Source organism: Meles meles, chromosome 7 (genome assembly GCF_922984935.1).
Source record: "Meles meles chromosome 7, mMelMel3.1 paternal haplotype, whole genome shotgun sequence".
Taxonomy (NCBI): Eukaryota; Metazoa; Chordata; class Mammalia; order Carnivora; family Mustelidae; genus Meles; species Meles meles.
Window position 1 is genome coordinate 134,722,811 of NC_060072.1, and position 18,861 is coordinate 134,741,671.

General features: G+C 37.1%; 1 protein-coding gene across 1 annotated transcript in view; it reads left to right on the forward strand.

Annotated features, from left to right (window-relative positions):
• GPR158 (G protein-coupled receptor 158) overlaps positions 1 to 18,861 on the forward strand; it is a 425,723-nt gene that overhangs the window by 192,565 nt on the left and 214,297 nt on the right. Inside the window, exon 3 of the mRNA XM_046014062.1 lies at positions 10,332 to 10,434. Coding sequence (XP_045870018.1) covers positions 10,332 to 10,434 — 103 coding nt within the window. The remainder of the gene's footprint in view (positions 1 to 10,331; positions 10,435 to 18,861) is intronic.

Consider the following 18,861-nt stretch of genomic DNA (forward strand, 5'->3'; position numbering starts at 1 on the left):
ATTCTTGGCTTCATATTTTTCTCATTTAGTGCCAGGGGTATATCATGCCAGTCCTTTCTGGCCTTCCAGGTCTCTGTGGATAGGTCTGCTGCCAATCTAATGTTTCTACCATTGTAGGTTACAGAGCTCTTGTCCTGAGCTGCTTCCAGGATTTTCCCTTTGTCTCTGAGATTTGTAAATTTTTGTAAAATTTGTAAATTTTAATATTAGATGTTAGGGTAGTGACCTATTTTTATTGATTGTGAGGGGGGTTCTTTCTGTTTTCTGGATTTTGATGCCTGTTTCCTTCCTTAGATTAGGGAAGTTCTCTGCTATAATTTACTCCAGTATACCTTCTGCCTCTGTCTCTTTTCTTCTTCTGGGATCCTGATTATTCCAGTATTGTTTCACTTTATGGTATCACTTATCTCTTGATTTCTTCCCTCGTGATCAGTAATTGTTTATCTCTCTTTTTCTCAGTTTCTTTATTCTCCATCATTTGGTCTTCCATATCACTAATTCTCTCTTCTGCCTCATTTATTCTAGCAGTTAGAGCCTGCATTTTTTATTGCACCTCCTTAATAGCCTTTTTGATTTTGACTGTGATCAGGTGGGTAAATAGAACAAAGTCATATGCTACATTTAGGGTATATTTTGCTTTGTTAGAAGAAAATGCATCCCAGAATTTTGAAGAAAGAAATATATATGTATGTGTATATATATATATATGTATACATATATACAATGAGGGGATAGAATATGGCTGTAAAAATGAAAATTTAAAAAGATTTTATGGAGAAGGTGGTTGCATTATGGACATTGGGGAGGGTATGTGATATGGTGAGTGCTGGGAAGTGTGTAAGCCTGACAATTCACAGACCTGTGCCCCTGGGGCAAATGATACATTGTATGTTAATAAAAATAATTTTAAAAAAGGAATTGATAAGAAATTGGTTCAAAAAAGAAAGAAGAAAAATTTTTAAGAAAATAGAAAAAGAAAACAATAAAGAAACTTTTAAAGATTAGCTTTGAAGGCTAAGGAATCATGGAAAAAAAGCCATGAATTCTATGGGCTGTATTCTCCTAGTGTTAGAGCTTGCAATTCTCATTACTCAGTAAACTTGATCTTTGCTGGATGTTCTTGCAGATCTTCTTGGGGAGGGGCCTGTTGCAGTGATTCTCAAATGTCTTTGCCCCAGGTGGAATTGTACCACCCTTGACAGGGGCCAGGCTAAGTAATCTGCTCAGATTTGTTCTTGGTAGCTTTTGCTCCCTGAATATTCTCCTCACAGCTTTAGAGGATGAGGATGAAAATAGTGGCCTCCCAATCTCTGCCCTAGAAGAGCTGAGAGCTCAGGGCCCCTCTCTTCAGTGAACCCTCAGAGAAAGGCAGTCAATGACTCCCATGTCCCTGGTCTCTGACCGCACTCTGTGCTCACCCATCCTGTGACTGAGTATTTCTATCTTTGGCGCATAACCTGTTTGGAGTTTCCAGCCCAGCAGATTCCTACAGTGTGTTCCTGTACTGCTTCCTTCTGGGGAGGGAGAGGAGTCTCCCCAGATCTGCCACTTGTTGAGTACCTGCTCGAAGAGTAGTGGCCCAACCGTGCTACAGATCATGGTTTATGGCAACCCCTCGCTGAGAGCCCACTCCTTAGCTCCATCTTTGCAGCCGGGTTCCCTGCTTTGATACCTGGGAGCTCTGCCACCGTCAGGCACCCCTGGTTTTTCTGTGACCCTGAGGGTCCTGAGATCATACTGTCCCAGTGAGAGTACCACCCCCCAACTTAGCCACCAGCGCAATGTCCCTCCATGGAGCAGACTTCTAAAAGTTCTGATTTTGTTTTCTGCTGCTTTATCACTTGCTGGTAGCTAGCTGACAGAGGCTCCCTCCCCTCACAGTCTGTCTTACTGTAGACAGGTACATGTTGGTAAATGCTAACTGTCCATATTCACATAGAGACACAGTGTAATCTCTGAGCCCAATATACAGAGAAAGGAGGAAAAAAGCTAGAATTCTATGCACTACTACACAGGGGCCTAGCACCCTCCAGCTTCCAGCAGAGCTAAGGGAGCAGAAGGTTTTTCTTTTTTCCCACAGAGCACGGTGGTGTTGATTCCATAAAGTTTTTGTTTTTGTTGAGACAGGAAGGGACAAAAATGAATTTGGAACAAAAAGGGGTAGAGATTCTTTTCCCACTGTATTCTGCTCAAGGTATTTCCCCCAAAATAAGCTGAGAACCATGGTATAAAGGGAGAGAAAAAGGAGACTTCAAAAAACAGGGCGAATGAGCACGAGAGGAGAAAAGAAAAAGAAAAAGGAAAAAAAAAAAAAAAGACGGCAACTTGCTCCCAGGGACTGAAGATTCACAGCTCTCGCACCTCCTACCTTCCAGAAAGTGGTCGCTTTTCTGTTCCTAGAGTTGCTACTATCCTTTTCTTCGGTCTCCTCTTGAGTTCATAGGTGTTCAGAATAGTTTGATAACTAACTAGCTGAATTTTCTGGGACCAGACGAAATTTAGGTCTGCTACTCCTCTGCCACCTTGCTAAGCCCTATTTTATTTACTCTTACATTGTTATTTATTATTACATATACTCTTGCTTGTCATACTTGGTGATCTAATTTCCATGTATACAGGCAATTATAATATAAATTATATTTATATATAAATATATATAATAAATTAGAAGGAAAAAGACAGTTTTAGCAGTACATCCATGTTTTACGTTTAAAATATGACAACTGTTAGTTCAAAATAAAGAAAGAAAAAGAAAAAAAAAAAGCTAAGCATAAAAACTCAAAAAATTCAGCAGTCTTGGCATTTAGCATATGAGTAAATAGCAATAGAACTTCAATAGCTCCAGAGGGCATCAGTATCTCAGCATTGTTTTCTACCTAGTGTTCAAAGGAACAATTCTGACCAGGAAGAAAATGTTAAATTCTGTTCATGGTGTTCAGTTTAGAGAAGCCAGAAAGTGTTTTGCATTTTAGGAAGATTCTAAAACAAAGATTTAAAAAACGTATTTGAAGACCCATTTCTAGAGAATTTTGAATTATATCAATTTTATTGTATTTGCATTTTATTTTGACTCCTCCTTCAGGTCCAAATTAGTTTTTCTTTAGAATTATATGTAAATGTGATCCATAGGCACAAGCATTATTTCCATTAAATGCCAAACATACCCAGATTTAGCCTGTGTTTTTGCCATTGCGTTGCTCAGTAGCCCCTTCATACAGAATCTTCATGACTGTCAAGCTTTTGTTTTGTTTTGGTTTGGTTTTTCAGGTTTTGTTTTGCAATTGCATTCACCAGGAGTTGAAATGAATTACATGTCTTTGTTTTGCCCGAGTTTTCGTGTCCGAGAGACCACCAAGGAGCCAAGCACCGATGCAATCACACGAGGGTTTATTTGACAAGCTTAAGCTTGGGCCCAAGTATACCCAACACAGTGGAGTAGGGACTTGGACGCTGAACCGGATTACAGTCAGAGTTTTTAAAGGCAGAGTGGGGGTGGACTTGGCAGTAGATAATTGGGCCACGACTGCTGGCTCAGCAGTAAGTGAGGACAAAGGGGATGTTTAGAAGGGCTATCAGGGTAAAAAAGACTGTCAGGATATTGGAGGCCTGGTTATTATCAAATCAAGGCCATTTCTCCCTCTGATGAGGCACTAACATGACGACATTTGGGAGTTTCCTGGTGGAATGTCACATTTCTCCTATCAAGTGTTCTTGTTAACTTTGTTTCCATTTTCTTCCGCCTCAGCCTCAGCCTCCTTCAGTTTTTATGGAAGGGAGGGTGATGTTAGGGCTTGAGGAACTGAGTTATGGTGCCTCTGGAAATTGGGCTATTGATAAGGTAGCTTCTTTGTTGTAAATCTCAAGGACATTTGTAAACCAAGGGAGACTCCTGCCTTGCAGGATTGTGATCTCTGCAAGTTAATTATTTGTTTTTCTTTTAGGGCAGTCAGGGATGCCTGAAGAATGTCACACATACTGCCGAGGGGAGGGGAGCATGTGGAGAGGGGGTGCAAGGTGCCAGCTTTTGCTTTGCCAAGATGGCTGTACTTATGCTAAAGCTAAACCTGAGGTGGGATGGCTTTAATTTTCTCGGCCTCCACAGTCTTACCAATTATGTGTTGCAATACCATCTATAGAGTTTATGTATACATTGTCGAGAAAGGAAGACCGTTTTGCTCTAAATAATTTTTTAAAATTTTTGATTGTGGTTAAAAAAACATAACATGAAATTTACAATCTAAACCATTTTTAAGGGTAAAGTTCAGTAGGTTGCTGTATGCATACTGTCATGTAACAGATTGAGATATCTTGCAAAGGGGAAATGCTATATGCCCACTAAACAAGTCCTCATTTCCCTTTTCTTCAGTCTCTAGCAGCCATCATTCTACTTTCTTTTTCTATGAATTTAATTACTGTAGTTCCCACATACAAGTGACATTATATGGTATTTGTCTTTGTGACTGGCTTATTTTACTCGGCATAATGTCATCAAGGTCCATTCATGTTTTAGCATGTGACAAGATTTCCTTTTTTAAAAAATACTGAATAGTAATTCCATTGTATGCACATAGCACATTTTCTTTATCTATTGATGAACTTTTGATTTGCTTCTACCTCTTGACTATTCTGAATAATGCTGCAGTGAACTGGGTATCAAATGTCTCTTTAAGACCTGATTTAAGTTTTTTGGATATAAACCTACAAGTGGGTCACCTGGATTATATAGCAGTTCTGTTTTTAATTTCTTGAGAAAACTCCATATTGTTTCCATAATGGCTGCACTATTTTATATTCCCACAAAGAGTGCATAAGGATTCTAGTTTCTCCACACCTTGCCAATATTTGTTATTTTGTTTTATTGATAGTGTCCATCCTAATGGGTATAAGCTGATAGCTCATTGTAGTTTTGGTTTTCATTTCTCTAATGATTTGTCATCACAGATCAAGCAGCTTTTCGTATGTGTCTTGACCATTTGTTTATCTTATTTGGAGAAATGACTCTTCAGATTTTTTTCCTCATTTTTAAGTCAGGTGATTTGTTGTTGTTGTTATTGTTGTTGAATTGCAGTTTTAAATATTCTGGATGTTAACTCCCATCAGATATATTGTTTACAAGTCTTTTTTCTCATTCTTTAGGTTGACCTTCACATTGTTGATTCTTTCCTTTGATGCACAGATGATTTTAAATTTGACGTAGTCCCATTTGCCTATTTTTTGTTTTTCTTGCCTTTGTTTTTGATGTCATATCCAAGAAATCATTCCCAAATCCGATGTCATGAAGATTTTTCCCCCCTGTTTCCTTCTAGAAGTTTTATTGTTTTAGGCCCTATGTTTAGGTCTTTAATCCATTTTGAGTTAATTCTTGTATATGTTTTAAGGTAAGAGTTCAACTTAATTCTTTTGCATATGGATATTCAGTTTTCCCAGCACCATTTGTGAAAGAGATTGCCCTTTTTTCCCCATTGCATGGTACTGGCATCCTTGCAAATGTCATTTGATCATTATATATGAGGGTTTATTTCTGGGGCCTCTATCCTTTGCCATTGGTCTGTACATCTGCCATCATGCCAGTACCACACTGTTTTGATTACTGTAGCTTTGTAAATATTTTTGAGCTTAGAAAGTGTGAGGCCTCCAAATTCTTCATTTCCAAGATTCCTTTGACTATTTGGGGTTCTGGAGATTACATATGATTTTTAGGATGGTTTTTCTGTTTCTACCAAAAATGCTATTGGGATTTTAATAACAATTGCATTGGGTAGCATTGGAATTCTGGCTGTGTTAAGTTTCCCAATCCATGAACATAACTGTCAGTTTATGTGTTCGTATCTTTAATTTTTTCAGCAACATTTTATAGTTTTCAGTTTGGTTAAGTTTATTCCTAAGTGTTTTATTCTTTTTGAAGCTATTATAAGTGGGATTGTTTTTTTAGATATCCTTTCTGGATTGTGATTATTTGCATATAGAAACTTATCAATTTTTGTATGCTGATTTTTATGTCCTAGAACTTAGCTTAATATGATTATTAATTCTAACAGGTTTTTTTTTTCTTTTATTGGCAAAATCTTTAGGGCTTTCTACATGTAACATTATGTCTTCTGCAAACACATAATTGTACTTCTTCCTTTCTTTTTTGAATGCCATTTATTTTTTTCATAGTTACTCTGCCTAGGACTTCCAGTAATGCTGAATGGAAGTGACAGTGGTCTTGTCTTGTTTCTGATCTTACAGGAATGTCTTTCAGCATTTCATTAGGCATAATGTTAGGTATAGGCTTTTCAAATATGGCCTTTCATATGTTGAGATAGTTTCCTTCTATTCATAGTTTGTTGAGTGTTTTTACTGTGAAAATGTATTGAATTTTGTCAAATGCTTTTTCTAAATTACTTGAAGTAATCATGTAGTTTTTGTCCATTTTGTCAGTGTGGTGTATTGCATTGAATGATTTGTACATTGAATCATTGTTGCGTTCCAGGAATAAGTCCCACTTGGTTATGGTGTGTAGTCCTTTGAATATGCTGAAATTGGTTTGCAATTATTTTGTTGAAGATGTTCACATCAATATTAATCAGGAACATTGGTCTGTGGTTTTCTTTTCCTGTAGTATCTTTGTCTGATTTTGCTACCAGGAAAATGCTGGCTTCACAAAATCAAGTTTTGTGAACAGTTTGAGGAAAAGTTTGGTGTTAATTTTTGACTGTTTGGTAGAATTGTCCATTGAGGCTTTCTGGTTCTGGGCTTTTTTCTCCATTGGGACGTTTTTGATTCAATCTTCTTACTAGTTATAAATCTGTCCAGAATTTTTGTTTCCTCATGACTCATACTTGATAGGCTGTATATTTCTAGGAATCTATTTTTCTCTAAATTCTTGACCTCTATCTCCTTCCATTTGGATCTGGATTACTCCCAGAAATGTAACTTTGATTGTAGATTGTCAAGGCTATCCTTGGCTATATCTCTGCTGATGGCTTAGTAAGTATGGGCATTGTAGGTTCATCAATGAGGGCATCCAGGCTTGTGAGTAGCTACTTCATTCACAGGGATGCCATAAGTCTTAATATAAGAAGCTTACTGTTTAGAGAAGGATATCATGGAACAGCTACCTCCATGGAGGAAGAAGTACTGCTTTTTCCATTTCTAGCTTCTTGGGTTTCTATGAAGATAAAGCAGAAAGGCTTAGGCTTGAATATCTAAAATGAATGAATAGCTTAAATATCTAAAATTAATATTTCAAGTGAATATTTTAAATGAACTTTAAATTAGTGTTAACTTCTGAAGACTTTTCCCTGTATTACGTGAGAATCTTTTTAAAATTCTAAATCTTAAAAATTATAGAAAACAGCTCCTCAGTCCAGATATGATGAACATAAGTTGAGTAGTCATTATACTTATATAGATTTTGAAAAACTAGTTTGAATACTAAACTAGTTGCCTAACCTTGAAAATGTATAAGTTTGAGAGGTGTGACAGAATTAGAGTAGCTACAGAATGGTGATGGCAGATGGAGCAAGAAAGCATGGAAATTTGATTGCAAATTTATAATCATTAATAGAAAAATAAGCAAGATCACTTTTATACTAAGTCCAACCTATATAAGCAATAGCACATTGAGTTACATGCAGGTCCCACAATTTTGAAGTGCGGCAGGATGATATTTTTATTGATGTTAACTGACTATTTTTTTTCTTTACTTTGAAAATATAAGTTAATTTAAGAATGGAACAAGGGGTTTGAGGTAACTAATAATTCATATTTCTGTGTTATCCATAATAAATTGGGAAGATTTTTTTTTTTATGCTCAAGGGACTTTATATTTGGTCATATTTATCTGATCAACTTGTTTGTTTTTTTTTTTTAACCTTCATTTTTATCTCAAGTTTAGAGTTAGCCTGTAAAGAGATATTCTTATTCCCATAAACTTTCAATCTGCCTTAAACATTTAAAATTTTCAACTGCATTACTGTTGTATACTGTCATATTATCAGGGAATTTAATGCTGTTTTAAGAGAATAGCATTAACCTCCAAATTCCAGTGAGGCAGAATATTTAGAGTATACTATTGTATTAACAGCATCTAAGACTTAGTTTACCTGGATAAATCTGTGCTTTATGAATGTTCACTAAATGTAACTCACAAGAAATTTCACATATATTATGTCCATAGTATCACAATCTAGTTAATGAGATAATGATACCACACTGAATTACTCTTCTAAGTATCCTTTGTTGCTTTCTTTCTGCCTAATCTTTTAGCCCTAGAGTGTCTTGAGTCTCACCACTTTGGACCTCTGTCTTTTACAGCCTGTAGGCACTCCCTTAGTGATCTAGTCTTACCTGATTTCATAGCTTTAACCGATCATCTTTGTGCAAATCAGTCCTAAATTATATAGCCCAGATATCTCTCCTAAACTCCCTAAAACTTTATCAGCCTGCCCATTTGATACCTACAGTTAAATTTCACATAGGCACTTCATACTTAATATTTACAAAACTGAACTTCTGCTCTTTCTTCCAAATCTTCTCCATCCGGAGACTTTCCTATGTCAATGGTGGCATCTCCAGTCTTAAGGTTGCTAAGGCAAAAAAAACCAGAATAAAATCACCCTATATTCTTCTCTTCCTCTTATACCCTATGTTTCACCTATTACAACATCTCAGTGTTTGTGCCTTCTTCAAAACTGTATATGAATTTGACTGTATTATTGGTCTTAAAATTAAAAAACTAAGGCTCAGAGAAGTTAAGAGAACATCCCACATAGCTAGTTAGTGATGAAGTCATAATTCAAATCCTATTTTCTGACTGACCACAAATAATAGGCTCTGTTCATAATACTAGGGCTTTTGCAAAGTAAGTGTTACAATTGTTTTTAATTTACATAGTTCAGAAATATCATCTGACCTATTGTATAACTGGATTTTTATAAATAATACGTGTTAATTCATTTAGGTTCTATAGGAATTTTCTGAGCCCGCAGCAGACATTTCATAAATACTTGCCAACTCAGTTGAATTGATTGGTACTTATCTCTTCTTGTATATTGCTCTGGGTCAGGAACTGTGTTTTTAATTGCAAGGTATAGTTTGATATAAATTGTGTATTTGGTAAAAAAAAAAAGACTGGTGTGTTGTCGAATTAATGAAATAAAATATTCAAGGAGGTCTCTTAGAAAGCTCTTTGTTAAACACTTTTTTGTTATATCCCTATGAATTTAGAACATGTGTTAGCTCTTGGTACCTTATATATAAATACTTTTCTATTTCTTGGAGTTTTTATAGTATGTAATATTGATCTTGATACCAATCATTAAGCTTAGATTGTGGAATTATTATTTGAATTATTTGGAGTTTTCTCTTCAGGGCTTCTGTATTAAGGAGACATTTTATAACTGAAATCTATTAGATTGTAAGATTTTCTAACTGATTATAATGGCAAAAAGTCAAAGGATTACCATCATGGTAGAGAGATAGCAGAAATGAAATTTCAGTGTTAACTGTATTCTTGAGACACTTCTGTTTTATTGATGTATTATTTGTATTTTAGTAGAAGTTATTCCATGCTATATAATGAAAAGTAGCAGAAATGAAGTATTTTAAGCCAAATTTTATGAGATTTAAGTGATATCTTTGAAAGAAGCCAAGATTAAGCTTTTGGGAGATATCTATTGTATCTATTGATGTGACATATTTAGAAAGCTGGTCATTTTAAAAAAATTTATGTACTTGTCGAACACTTATCTATGAAACAGATTTTAGGTAAAGAGCCCTTGGGATCATTATTTTATCTTAATTTTTCTCTTGAAAATTTGCATTTTAAAATTTAATTGTTTTGTTGTTTCACCAATTTATGTTATTTTATTCCAAGGATGAAAATTTGGTAAATATTTAATTCATAGAAATAATTTTCACATCCCAAATTCTATCCATCTACCTACCCACCTATCTACCTCCCTTTGCTGTGATAGAAATGTTTTACATGGAATCCTTCTTAAGCATTCTTACAGGCTTTGGAAATACCTCTTAAAGCAGTAGTATATCTGAGCATTAAACCCAAAAGCCATGCCTAAAAATTTACTCCCGATGGCAACTGAATGAGTTAAAGTTGTGGGTGCCTACAGCCATAATGGTGTGTATTTAGAAAGGAAACTCAGTTTGTGGTATCTAAAAAAATGTCTGTTGACAAACAAATCTAAAATAAGAGTTCAAAAAAGAGATACTTTATTTCTGGAAAATGTGATAGTTCTGTTACCATTTCAGTGATGGATATTTGTGGGTCTTTATACTGTGAAATAAACTGTGATCAACTCTACTGCTGTCTTTTCTTTTTCCCATAGTGTCTGCCAATTAAAGGCCTAGGATTCGTGCTTGGAGCCTATCAGTGCATTTGCAAAGCAGGATTCTATCATCCTCAAGACTTCTCAGTGAGCAACTTTCAGAGTAAGTGTCCTTTGTTTCTCCGCATAAATATGAGTACTCTGCACATAATACACACTGTTATTAATTATTCAGGTTTTCTTTTACCCTTGTTGGAGTTATTTGTTTCAGTCCCCACTGGTCTGACATTCTTTCATCCCTTAAGGAGTTTTCATTTTGGGTTTGTCATCTACTGTGCCCAGGAGTACCACAAAATAATGTGTCCTTGGGGCGCCTGGGTGGCTCAGTGGGTTAAAGCCTCTGCCTTCGGCTCGGGTCATGATCTCAGGGTCCTGGGATCGAGCCCCGCGTCGGGCTTTCTGCTCAGCGGGGAGCCTGCTTCCCTTCCTCTCTCTCTGCCTGCCTCTCTGCCTACTTCTGATCTCTGTCTGTCAAATAAATAAATAAAATCTTTAAAAATAAAAAAAAAAGAATTAAAAAAAATAATGTGTCCTTTTTAAGTATGTTTTGTTTTCAGTACATTTCCTGAAAATAATGTTAATTATGCAGTAAGATCAGTTGGGATTCTGTTGTTGAGAGCTGTTGCTTTAGAAAGTTCCTAAACCCAATTTTGTTAGTTTGTTTAGTTTGTTTATTAATTTGTTTATGTACTAGTTTTCTATACGGCATAAAAAACTGGCACAGAGTTAACAGCTTAAAGAACACAAATTTATTATCACACAGTTTTCATCGGTTATCTTTCCAGTGAGAGGTTAGATTGGTCCCCTGAATCACCAGGCTAAAGCTGAGGTGTCATCTGGGGTGTAATCTGATCCGAGGCCCAGGGTCTTCTTCCAAGCGCATTCAGGTCACTATCTTGCAGCATCCCCCCCCTTTTTTTTTGCTAGATATTCGTCAGCCTGGGTTTACTCTCAGCTCCTAAGAGTTCCTTAAGGCCTGTCCATGTGACCCTCTTAGCACATTGCAGCTCGCCCTCTTCAAGGCTTGCAAAACAGTTTTCTCCCTGTGCTCAGACTGAATCATTTATAACATAAAATAATCATGAGTGAGTGACCCATCATTTTGCCAGGTAAGGTAATCTAATGAAAGGAAAGACTATCTCGTCATATTTACATGTCCACTGACATTCGAGAGGAGATGATTATACAGGGTATGTACTCCAGAATCAAAATTGGTCATCTGCTATTTTATTCCTACTCCAGAAAATGTCGGATTACAATTTGAATTTTGACTTTTTGCTTTATCTCTAGAGAATGCAGTGTTACCACACGGGCTTATAGCTGGCTATGAGACATAAAGAAGGAGTGTAGTGGTAAAAGGGGTGTTTATGTAGGAAGTTAGGGTTTGGGGTTACTAAAACTGAGGTACAGGTGTCTTTTAGATAGCCATTCACAGATCTTGGCAAGCCTTATTATTGGTCTGAATAGGAATTTGCATTTCTACTGGGCATAATTCAAAGGGTACCTTGAGATGAGACTGAGTTTCTTCCTCTGGGAATTTTGGTAGACATTTGTAGATTCTGTTTTGTTTTGTTTTCTCCTGGAAAGCATTATTCTTGGTACTGAATCAGTTTACATTTAATATATAGGCTCTGGAGATAAGTACCATTTTGTTTTCTTCTCCATCATATAGTTCAGTATTCAGCCCCTGTTCTGATTAATAGTTACAGGTATAATTCTTAGATGGCCTCCAAGCTTCTGTTTCCACAGGCTCTGTTCAATACTTTCTCTTAAGTGTGGGTGGGATCTGGGAATACAGTGAGTAGTCACTCCGTGCTTAGACTATATTATTATTGTTGTTGTTGTTGTTGTTGTTGTTGTTGTTGTTGTTATTGGGGGGTTATATTATATAGCAAAGGTGATGGTAGTCAGCTATGTGATTACATTGCATTAAATAAGATTCCCTCCTGGCATAGCCAACTGAAAAGAGATTCTAGTGCTGGCCTTGAAGAAGTAAACTACCTTGTTGTGAGAGGGCCACGCAGCTAAAACCCGAGCGCAGCCTCTGAGAGCTGAGAGTGAATCTCATGGGCAGCAACCAAGAAAACGTGGACATCAGTTCTACAACTTCAAGCAACTCAATTTTTCTAAAAGCCTGACTAGACATGGAGGAGGATCCTCAGCTCCAGATGAGAATACAGCCAGGCCAAAACCTTGATTTCAGTCCAGGGAGACCCCGAGCACAGAGCCCAATTATGTGGCGCCCACACTTGATCAACAGAAGCTGGGGAATAATGAATAGGTACTTTAAGTCCCCGGATTTCCAGTAATTTGTTATATAGCCATAGAAACCAAGACAACAACAGGGACAATAACCTGTTTTCGGTAGATCCGCTTTTCCTGGTATCTGCGTGTACCATACCACGGCAATACCAGAGCTGCTTTGGCATTCTTCACATTTACAGTCCAGACATAACAGATGATTCAACACTGAAGAATTAAGGGAATAGGTTTTAGCTTATGTTCTGTGAAGGTATTTTGTATCTGGTTTACCCACATTTGTTCTCAGCTCCCACTATGTGACTGAAATAAAACATCTAAATATTTTAGAACCAGAGAATGACTATGCCATTTGCTTATAACACCACCAGGAGAAACTAGTTAACCTTTAACAACTTATCTTTATTTAATTTGCACACTCCTACTTTCTTCCTTATTTTAAAAGCCAGCGTTTTTCACTGGACCTACTTTCCCTAAGAAAAGGCAGCTTCTCTACGAAAATCTAACTCCTGTATTGTACACACTGAAGCAATGGAAAAGAGGCCACAGTTTTTAAAAGATGATCTATATTTAGACATTAGCTGTGATTCAGCTTTGACCTCAGCACATACTTAACCAGACCTGACCTTCCTCAATGACAGAGCAGAAAGCTAGCTACATGTTATAATTTGAAGTCAGTAAAGTGCACTTTGACCAAAACTGTCTTTCCTGATGGCCTTGTCCAGTTGCAGGAAAATCTATTATTATTCACTCCTTGTCCTAAAGAAAGAATACAGTGATCTGACCAAGAACACAGATTCTAACTTACCAGGGTCATCAACTGAGGACTACCCAAACATTTTTTTGTATTCCTGGTTATTACTAAAACATGTACTACTTATCTATGTGTTTTAATATATTCAGTCTTTTAATCATAGTACCCAGGCTTCTCGTATTGACAGTTGTTTTCTCATGTTCTTAAGGCGCTACCCTTGACTTAAGGAATGACTGTGTGTAGGTCTGGAACGAAGGGTAAAGAAGGCCTTGAAGATGCTCATTTTGGGGGTCTTCCTATGTGATATGTGATATGAGATGAGATAACAGATGTGAACCTGCAAGCATAGTACATGGCATGTCATGTGTTCGCAGGTGTAGTTAAATAAGTGATAAATGTCAGTGATGTGTGTAGAGATAATCCTGAAACATCATTTGTCATTAGCACTTTACCTCACATTTTATCCTATTGACCAATTTTTTTTTTTTTAGATTTTTTTTTAATTTATTTATTTGACAGACAGAGATCACAAGCAGACAGAGAGGCAGGCAGAGAGAGAGAGAGGGAAGCAGGCTCCCTGCTGAGCAGAGAGCCCGATGCAGGGCTCGATCCCAGGACCCTGAGATCATGACCTGAGCCGAAGGCAGTGGCTTAACCCACTGAGCCACCCAGGCACCCCTTGACCAATTTTTTAAGACTAGAATTTTCGCGAATAAATTTGACATGGGTGGGGACAGCAGAAGCATAACAGCCAGTGCTGCACTGAGAAGGGCAATGGGAAAAATCCTTGGGAGCTGGAGGCAACAGGAGGAAATTCGTGGCCTGATCAGGAGAGTGGGATACGAAAACATCAAGGAATGTACCTCAAAGATTCAATTCACTTACTTTACAGTTGTACATCTAAAACAAAATCTGAAATCCCCACGTCTGTTATTGTCATGTCGTTGCATTTGGAGAGAAGAGCTGAGATTTCGTGCTGACATCTTAGAGAAAATGTAAATGTGACTTAAAAATCCTGTTAAACTATGAAGTGGTTTAAAATCTTTATTCAGACTAAGACCCACAGTAAACAAATAGCTTGTAAAGACCAACAAGGCTGTGTTTGAATGACATGATTTTGAATTGTGCTGACAGCCCAGAGACTGTGTTCTAGGCCTCTCTCATGCATCTGGTGGTCATATGTGAACTAATAGGATCTGACGTCTGGATGGTAGCGGGATTTCAGAATAACCAAGTACTGATGTCTAACTGTCTCCTCACATCCAGGCTGTTCACTTCCAGGTTGATGAAAAAGAAGCTTATGACATGCTCATGTCTCTCAAATCCATCTATCTTAATATGAATTCTGTCTTGAGTGAAACCTCTTTTCTCTTTTCTGTAGATACATTCCCAGCCTTTCAGTCTTCTTGTCTTTTGGATTGACTATGGCTCGTGTACCTTTCCAGAAAAACCTAATTACAAATGACCCAAACAGGGACCAAAACAGGTCCCTGTTTTTGGCAACTCTGGTGCTAATGATGGGAGAAGGCAGAAGACAAGAATGTAGAGATTTTAAAAAGGTGTTATCTTGGGGAAAAAGAAAAAGAAGCTCTTTGAAAGCAGGTACAATATAGGGATGCTGAACTTGAAGCAAATTGTTAAGCAAGGCTAACCTTTCTGGAATGAGTTTATCCCTCCTCTTTTTCATGGCCAGTGAGCTGGAGATACTTGGCTTTCTGCAGACTAGGTACCAAGCCCCAATTTAGAACAGATTAAGACGCTCGAACATCACAGTCTGATTGTCAGCATTATCACATTTGCTACTGGTCCGACTTCATCCTTGTGATCTGATTCACTTTGCTGTATTACAGTTAGTCCTGATCAGTTTTTTTCCAGTTGTAGTCGCACAATTACCCATCTAGCTGTGCTTTAGTTTTTGCCTCCTTCATTTGCCTAGTTTTCAGTTTTCATGTCTTCCTTCATTAGTCCTGCCCAGAGTGAATGAAGTTGTCACTCCGTGTGTCTGGAAGATGGGGTGAGTTCCCGGTGGAAGGGTTTCCGGAGCTTTCCACATTCTTGGACTCTCGACTGTCTCATTTAATCTGTTAATCATTGATTATGTTCTTTGCACTATACCATGTTGGACTTCCCTGGCTGTTTAGTTTCTACAAGAGTTGAATTTCTATCATAGTCAAGCACAGTAATTAAGAACATAGGCGCCTGGGTGGCTCAGTGGGTTAAAGCCTCTGCCTTCGGCTCAGGTCATGATCCTGGGGTCCTGGAATCAAGCCCCAAATCAGGCTTTCTGCTCAGCAGGGAGCCTGCCTTCTCTTCTCTCTCTCTCTCTGCCTGCCTCTCTCCCTACTTGTGATCTCTGTCTGTCAAATAAATAAATAAAATCTTAAAAATATATATATATTCTTTGGAACAAGTCTAAGTTGGGTTTGAATCCTGGCTCTACTTCTTTCTTGCACTGTGCTATATTCTTTAATTCCCCTAACCTACATTTATGACATATGTAAAATCAGGGTAATATTACATGCCTTATAAAATTGTTATAAGGATTAAATAATAAATTCAAAGTTCTAATCTTGGCAGTTGACACATATCAAATGCTCAAAAATATTGTTGTTCTAATGATTATATTTGGAAGTTTATATCTATTCCATTTCCCTCTTTCCCCAAGTCTTTCCCCATTTTTCTTCCTTTCATCTGCTCCACTTCCCAGCAGAGGATCATATTCCCATGTCCCAGATTTTTTCTTTTAATCTTTAAAATGGGCACCACTCTAATATATAATTTTCAATCATCCAAAAATCTTTATTCTTTCTACTACCCTCAAAATTTACTTCATTAGATTAAAAAATGTTTTTATTACTACTTTTATTTAGTTATATTATTTTACTTTATTGGACTGCTAACTTGAGCTTCACTTTTATAAACAATCATCTTCCCCAAAATATTTTTTAAAAAACCTCTGGCAGGGAAATTTGACTGTCAGTCATTCGCATATAAGCTCATTGTAATAGGCAGAATGATGCCTGTTCCCACCCCCCAAAGATTGGCGTGTTCCCATTTTTTACAGTCTGTGACAATATTACCTCACATGGCAAAAAGGGACTTTGCTGATGTGATTAAGTTACAGACCTTGAGATGAAAAGATTATCCTTGATTACTGGGACCATTCTAAGTCCCAATAATAGCAGGAAACTTTCCTGTCTGCAGTCAAGAGACCGAAGTGAGGGCACAGGAATGGTCAGAGAAATGCTGCATTGCAAGCTTTGAAGATGGAGGTAAAAACCCAGCCAAGGAAGGTAGGTGGTCTCAGAAAGCTGGAAAAGGTGAGGAAATGAAATCTCTAGATTTTCTAGAAAAAAAAATATAGCCCTGCTGACATCTTGATTTTAGCCAAGTGAGACCCACGTCTCACTATAGACTTCTGACCTATAGAAGTGTAAGAATGAGTATAACTATATTATGTTTCATTTAAGAAGCAATATAAATTTGTGTGAATTGTTTTCTTATTTTTAAGACACTGAGTTTGTGGGAATTTCTTATAGCAGCAATAGAAAACTACTACACTCAGCTTGCTTCCTACCCAACATTCTTTCCAATGTTCACAGGAGGCCACAGTGCTTTCTCTGGAGGAAATTGTTAGCAATTCCAAATAATTGACTCAGAACAGATCTGGGCCTTTGCATCAAACGTACTTTGTTTTAATCTTGTGTCCTTTTAGTAGCAGGAGACTTGGGAAATTTTCTCATACATTCTGAGATTCTCTTTCCATATTCATAAAGCAGGAATAGTGGGATCTATTCCTTACCTGTTGTGAGGAAGGAGTAAATGAGACAACATACTGTATCCCTAAAATGATGGTGATTGTTTATTAATGTGAATATGTAGAATTTAATCTTTTTGTTTATATAGTATTTGTTTATTGGATGTTGTAGGGCTTGAATGAATAAAGTCCCTACTGGCAAAAAATCCATTTGGGCTTAATAATTTTATAAGTCATATCAGAATATTTTTAAGATCTAAAATGGTATTTTTGTCCAAAGAAAAATACTAAAAATGTCAGAGACAATAGAAAAATGAATATAAAATGTATAAGTTAGCATATAGAAAGGTAGGGAAAAACGTGAACTCTGACTATATTCATGGTGAGGAAGTACAAATTTTAAAATGCTTGTACTGGGCAGAACTCCTGGCTGGCTCAGTGGGTTAAGCCTCTGCCTTTGGCTCAGATTGTGATTTCAGGGTCCTGGGATCAAGTCCCACATCGGGCTCTCTGCTCAGTGGGGAGCCTGCTTCCTGCTCTCTCTCTCTCTCTGCCTGCCTCTCTGCTTACTTGTGTTCTCTCTCTGTCAAATAAATAAATAAATAAATTCTTTAAAATAAAGTAAAATAAAATAAAATGCTTGTACTGGGCTTCATTTGGAACTTATTTTCACAACTACCCATTTGTGCTGCAAGTATATGATGGCATATTAGCTAATACTGATTTTAGGATATGCAAATATGCATTCATGTCCTAACAAGAGGAATCATTTTGGATAGCAGTCCAAGTATATGCATATTCAGCTAACTCTTCTCTCCATGTGGATATTATGCATATGGAACCAAATATACACAGAAATCTCCTGAATGTTGGTTACTCATGTACCTGTACCTTTTTCCACTTAATTTTTAGATGTGATTTTAACAACCTGAAGACTAGAGGCAGATTACTTCATCATCCTAAGCCATCAAATAACAAATAACAAATATATCTTCTCGTGTTTAACTAATTGGAGCATCTTAAGTCCAAACGTTGGTGGATGAATATGTTCCCTCTAGTTCTTTCCCCACCCTTGGTTCTAATGAGAAAGAAAATATGTATATGGAAAGAAAGGAGATGTTTAACCTAATGTTGATTTCATTAGGTTATTTGTACCATTATTTGTCCATAGAGCTCATGTTGAATTCTCATTGTCTGACGTGATTCTGTTACTTTGAGCTGAATTATGTTCATTGTAATTCATCTTTTTCTCACATGTCTATAGAGTGGAAGGATGAGGGGATCATGGCATATGGGCACATGGGCTAGTCTTGCAAAGGTCCAGACTCTATCTTTCTCTGTCAGAGCCAGTTCCTATCACTGAGAGCTACAGTACCTCCAAGAAGGTACTTGGGACCTTCTGATTGGTCTGCTGATTGACTTATGTTCGAAAAATCCATCTGACAAAAATACTATTGAGCACTGACTGTCCCGGACATTCTTTCAAGCAGTGCAGAAAAAAAGTGTCTAAGCTTCCGGGACAGACCCACCTCTTCCCAGGACATTATTGTAAATACCCACAAACAACAAATGAAGGCAGTCTTGAGTAAAATAAACTCACTGTTCAGTATTAGTAAATCAGATCAAATGCAAGAGCTTTAAGATTTAACTAGCCTTAAACTGTAGTCATGTTTCCTCTCCATATTCAAATATTCAAGCAATGCCTTTTTGCTCTTGTGAAAACAGTTTTATACTTCTGGCACTTAAGAATCTTACTCAGC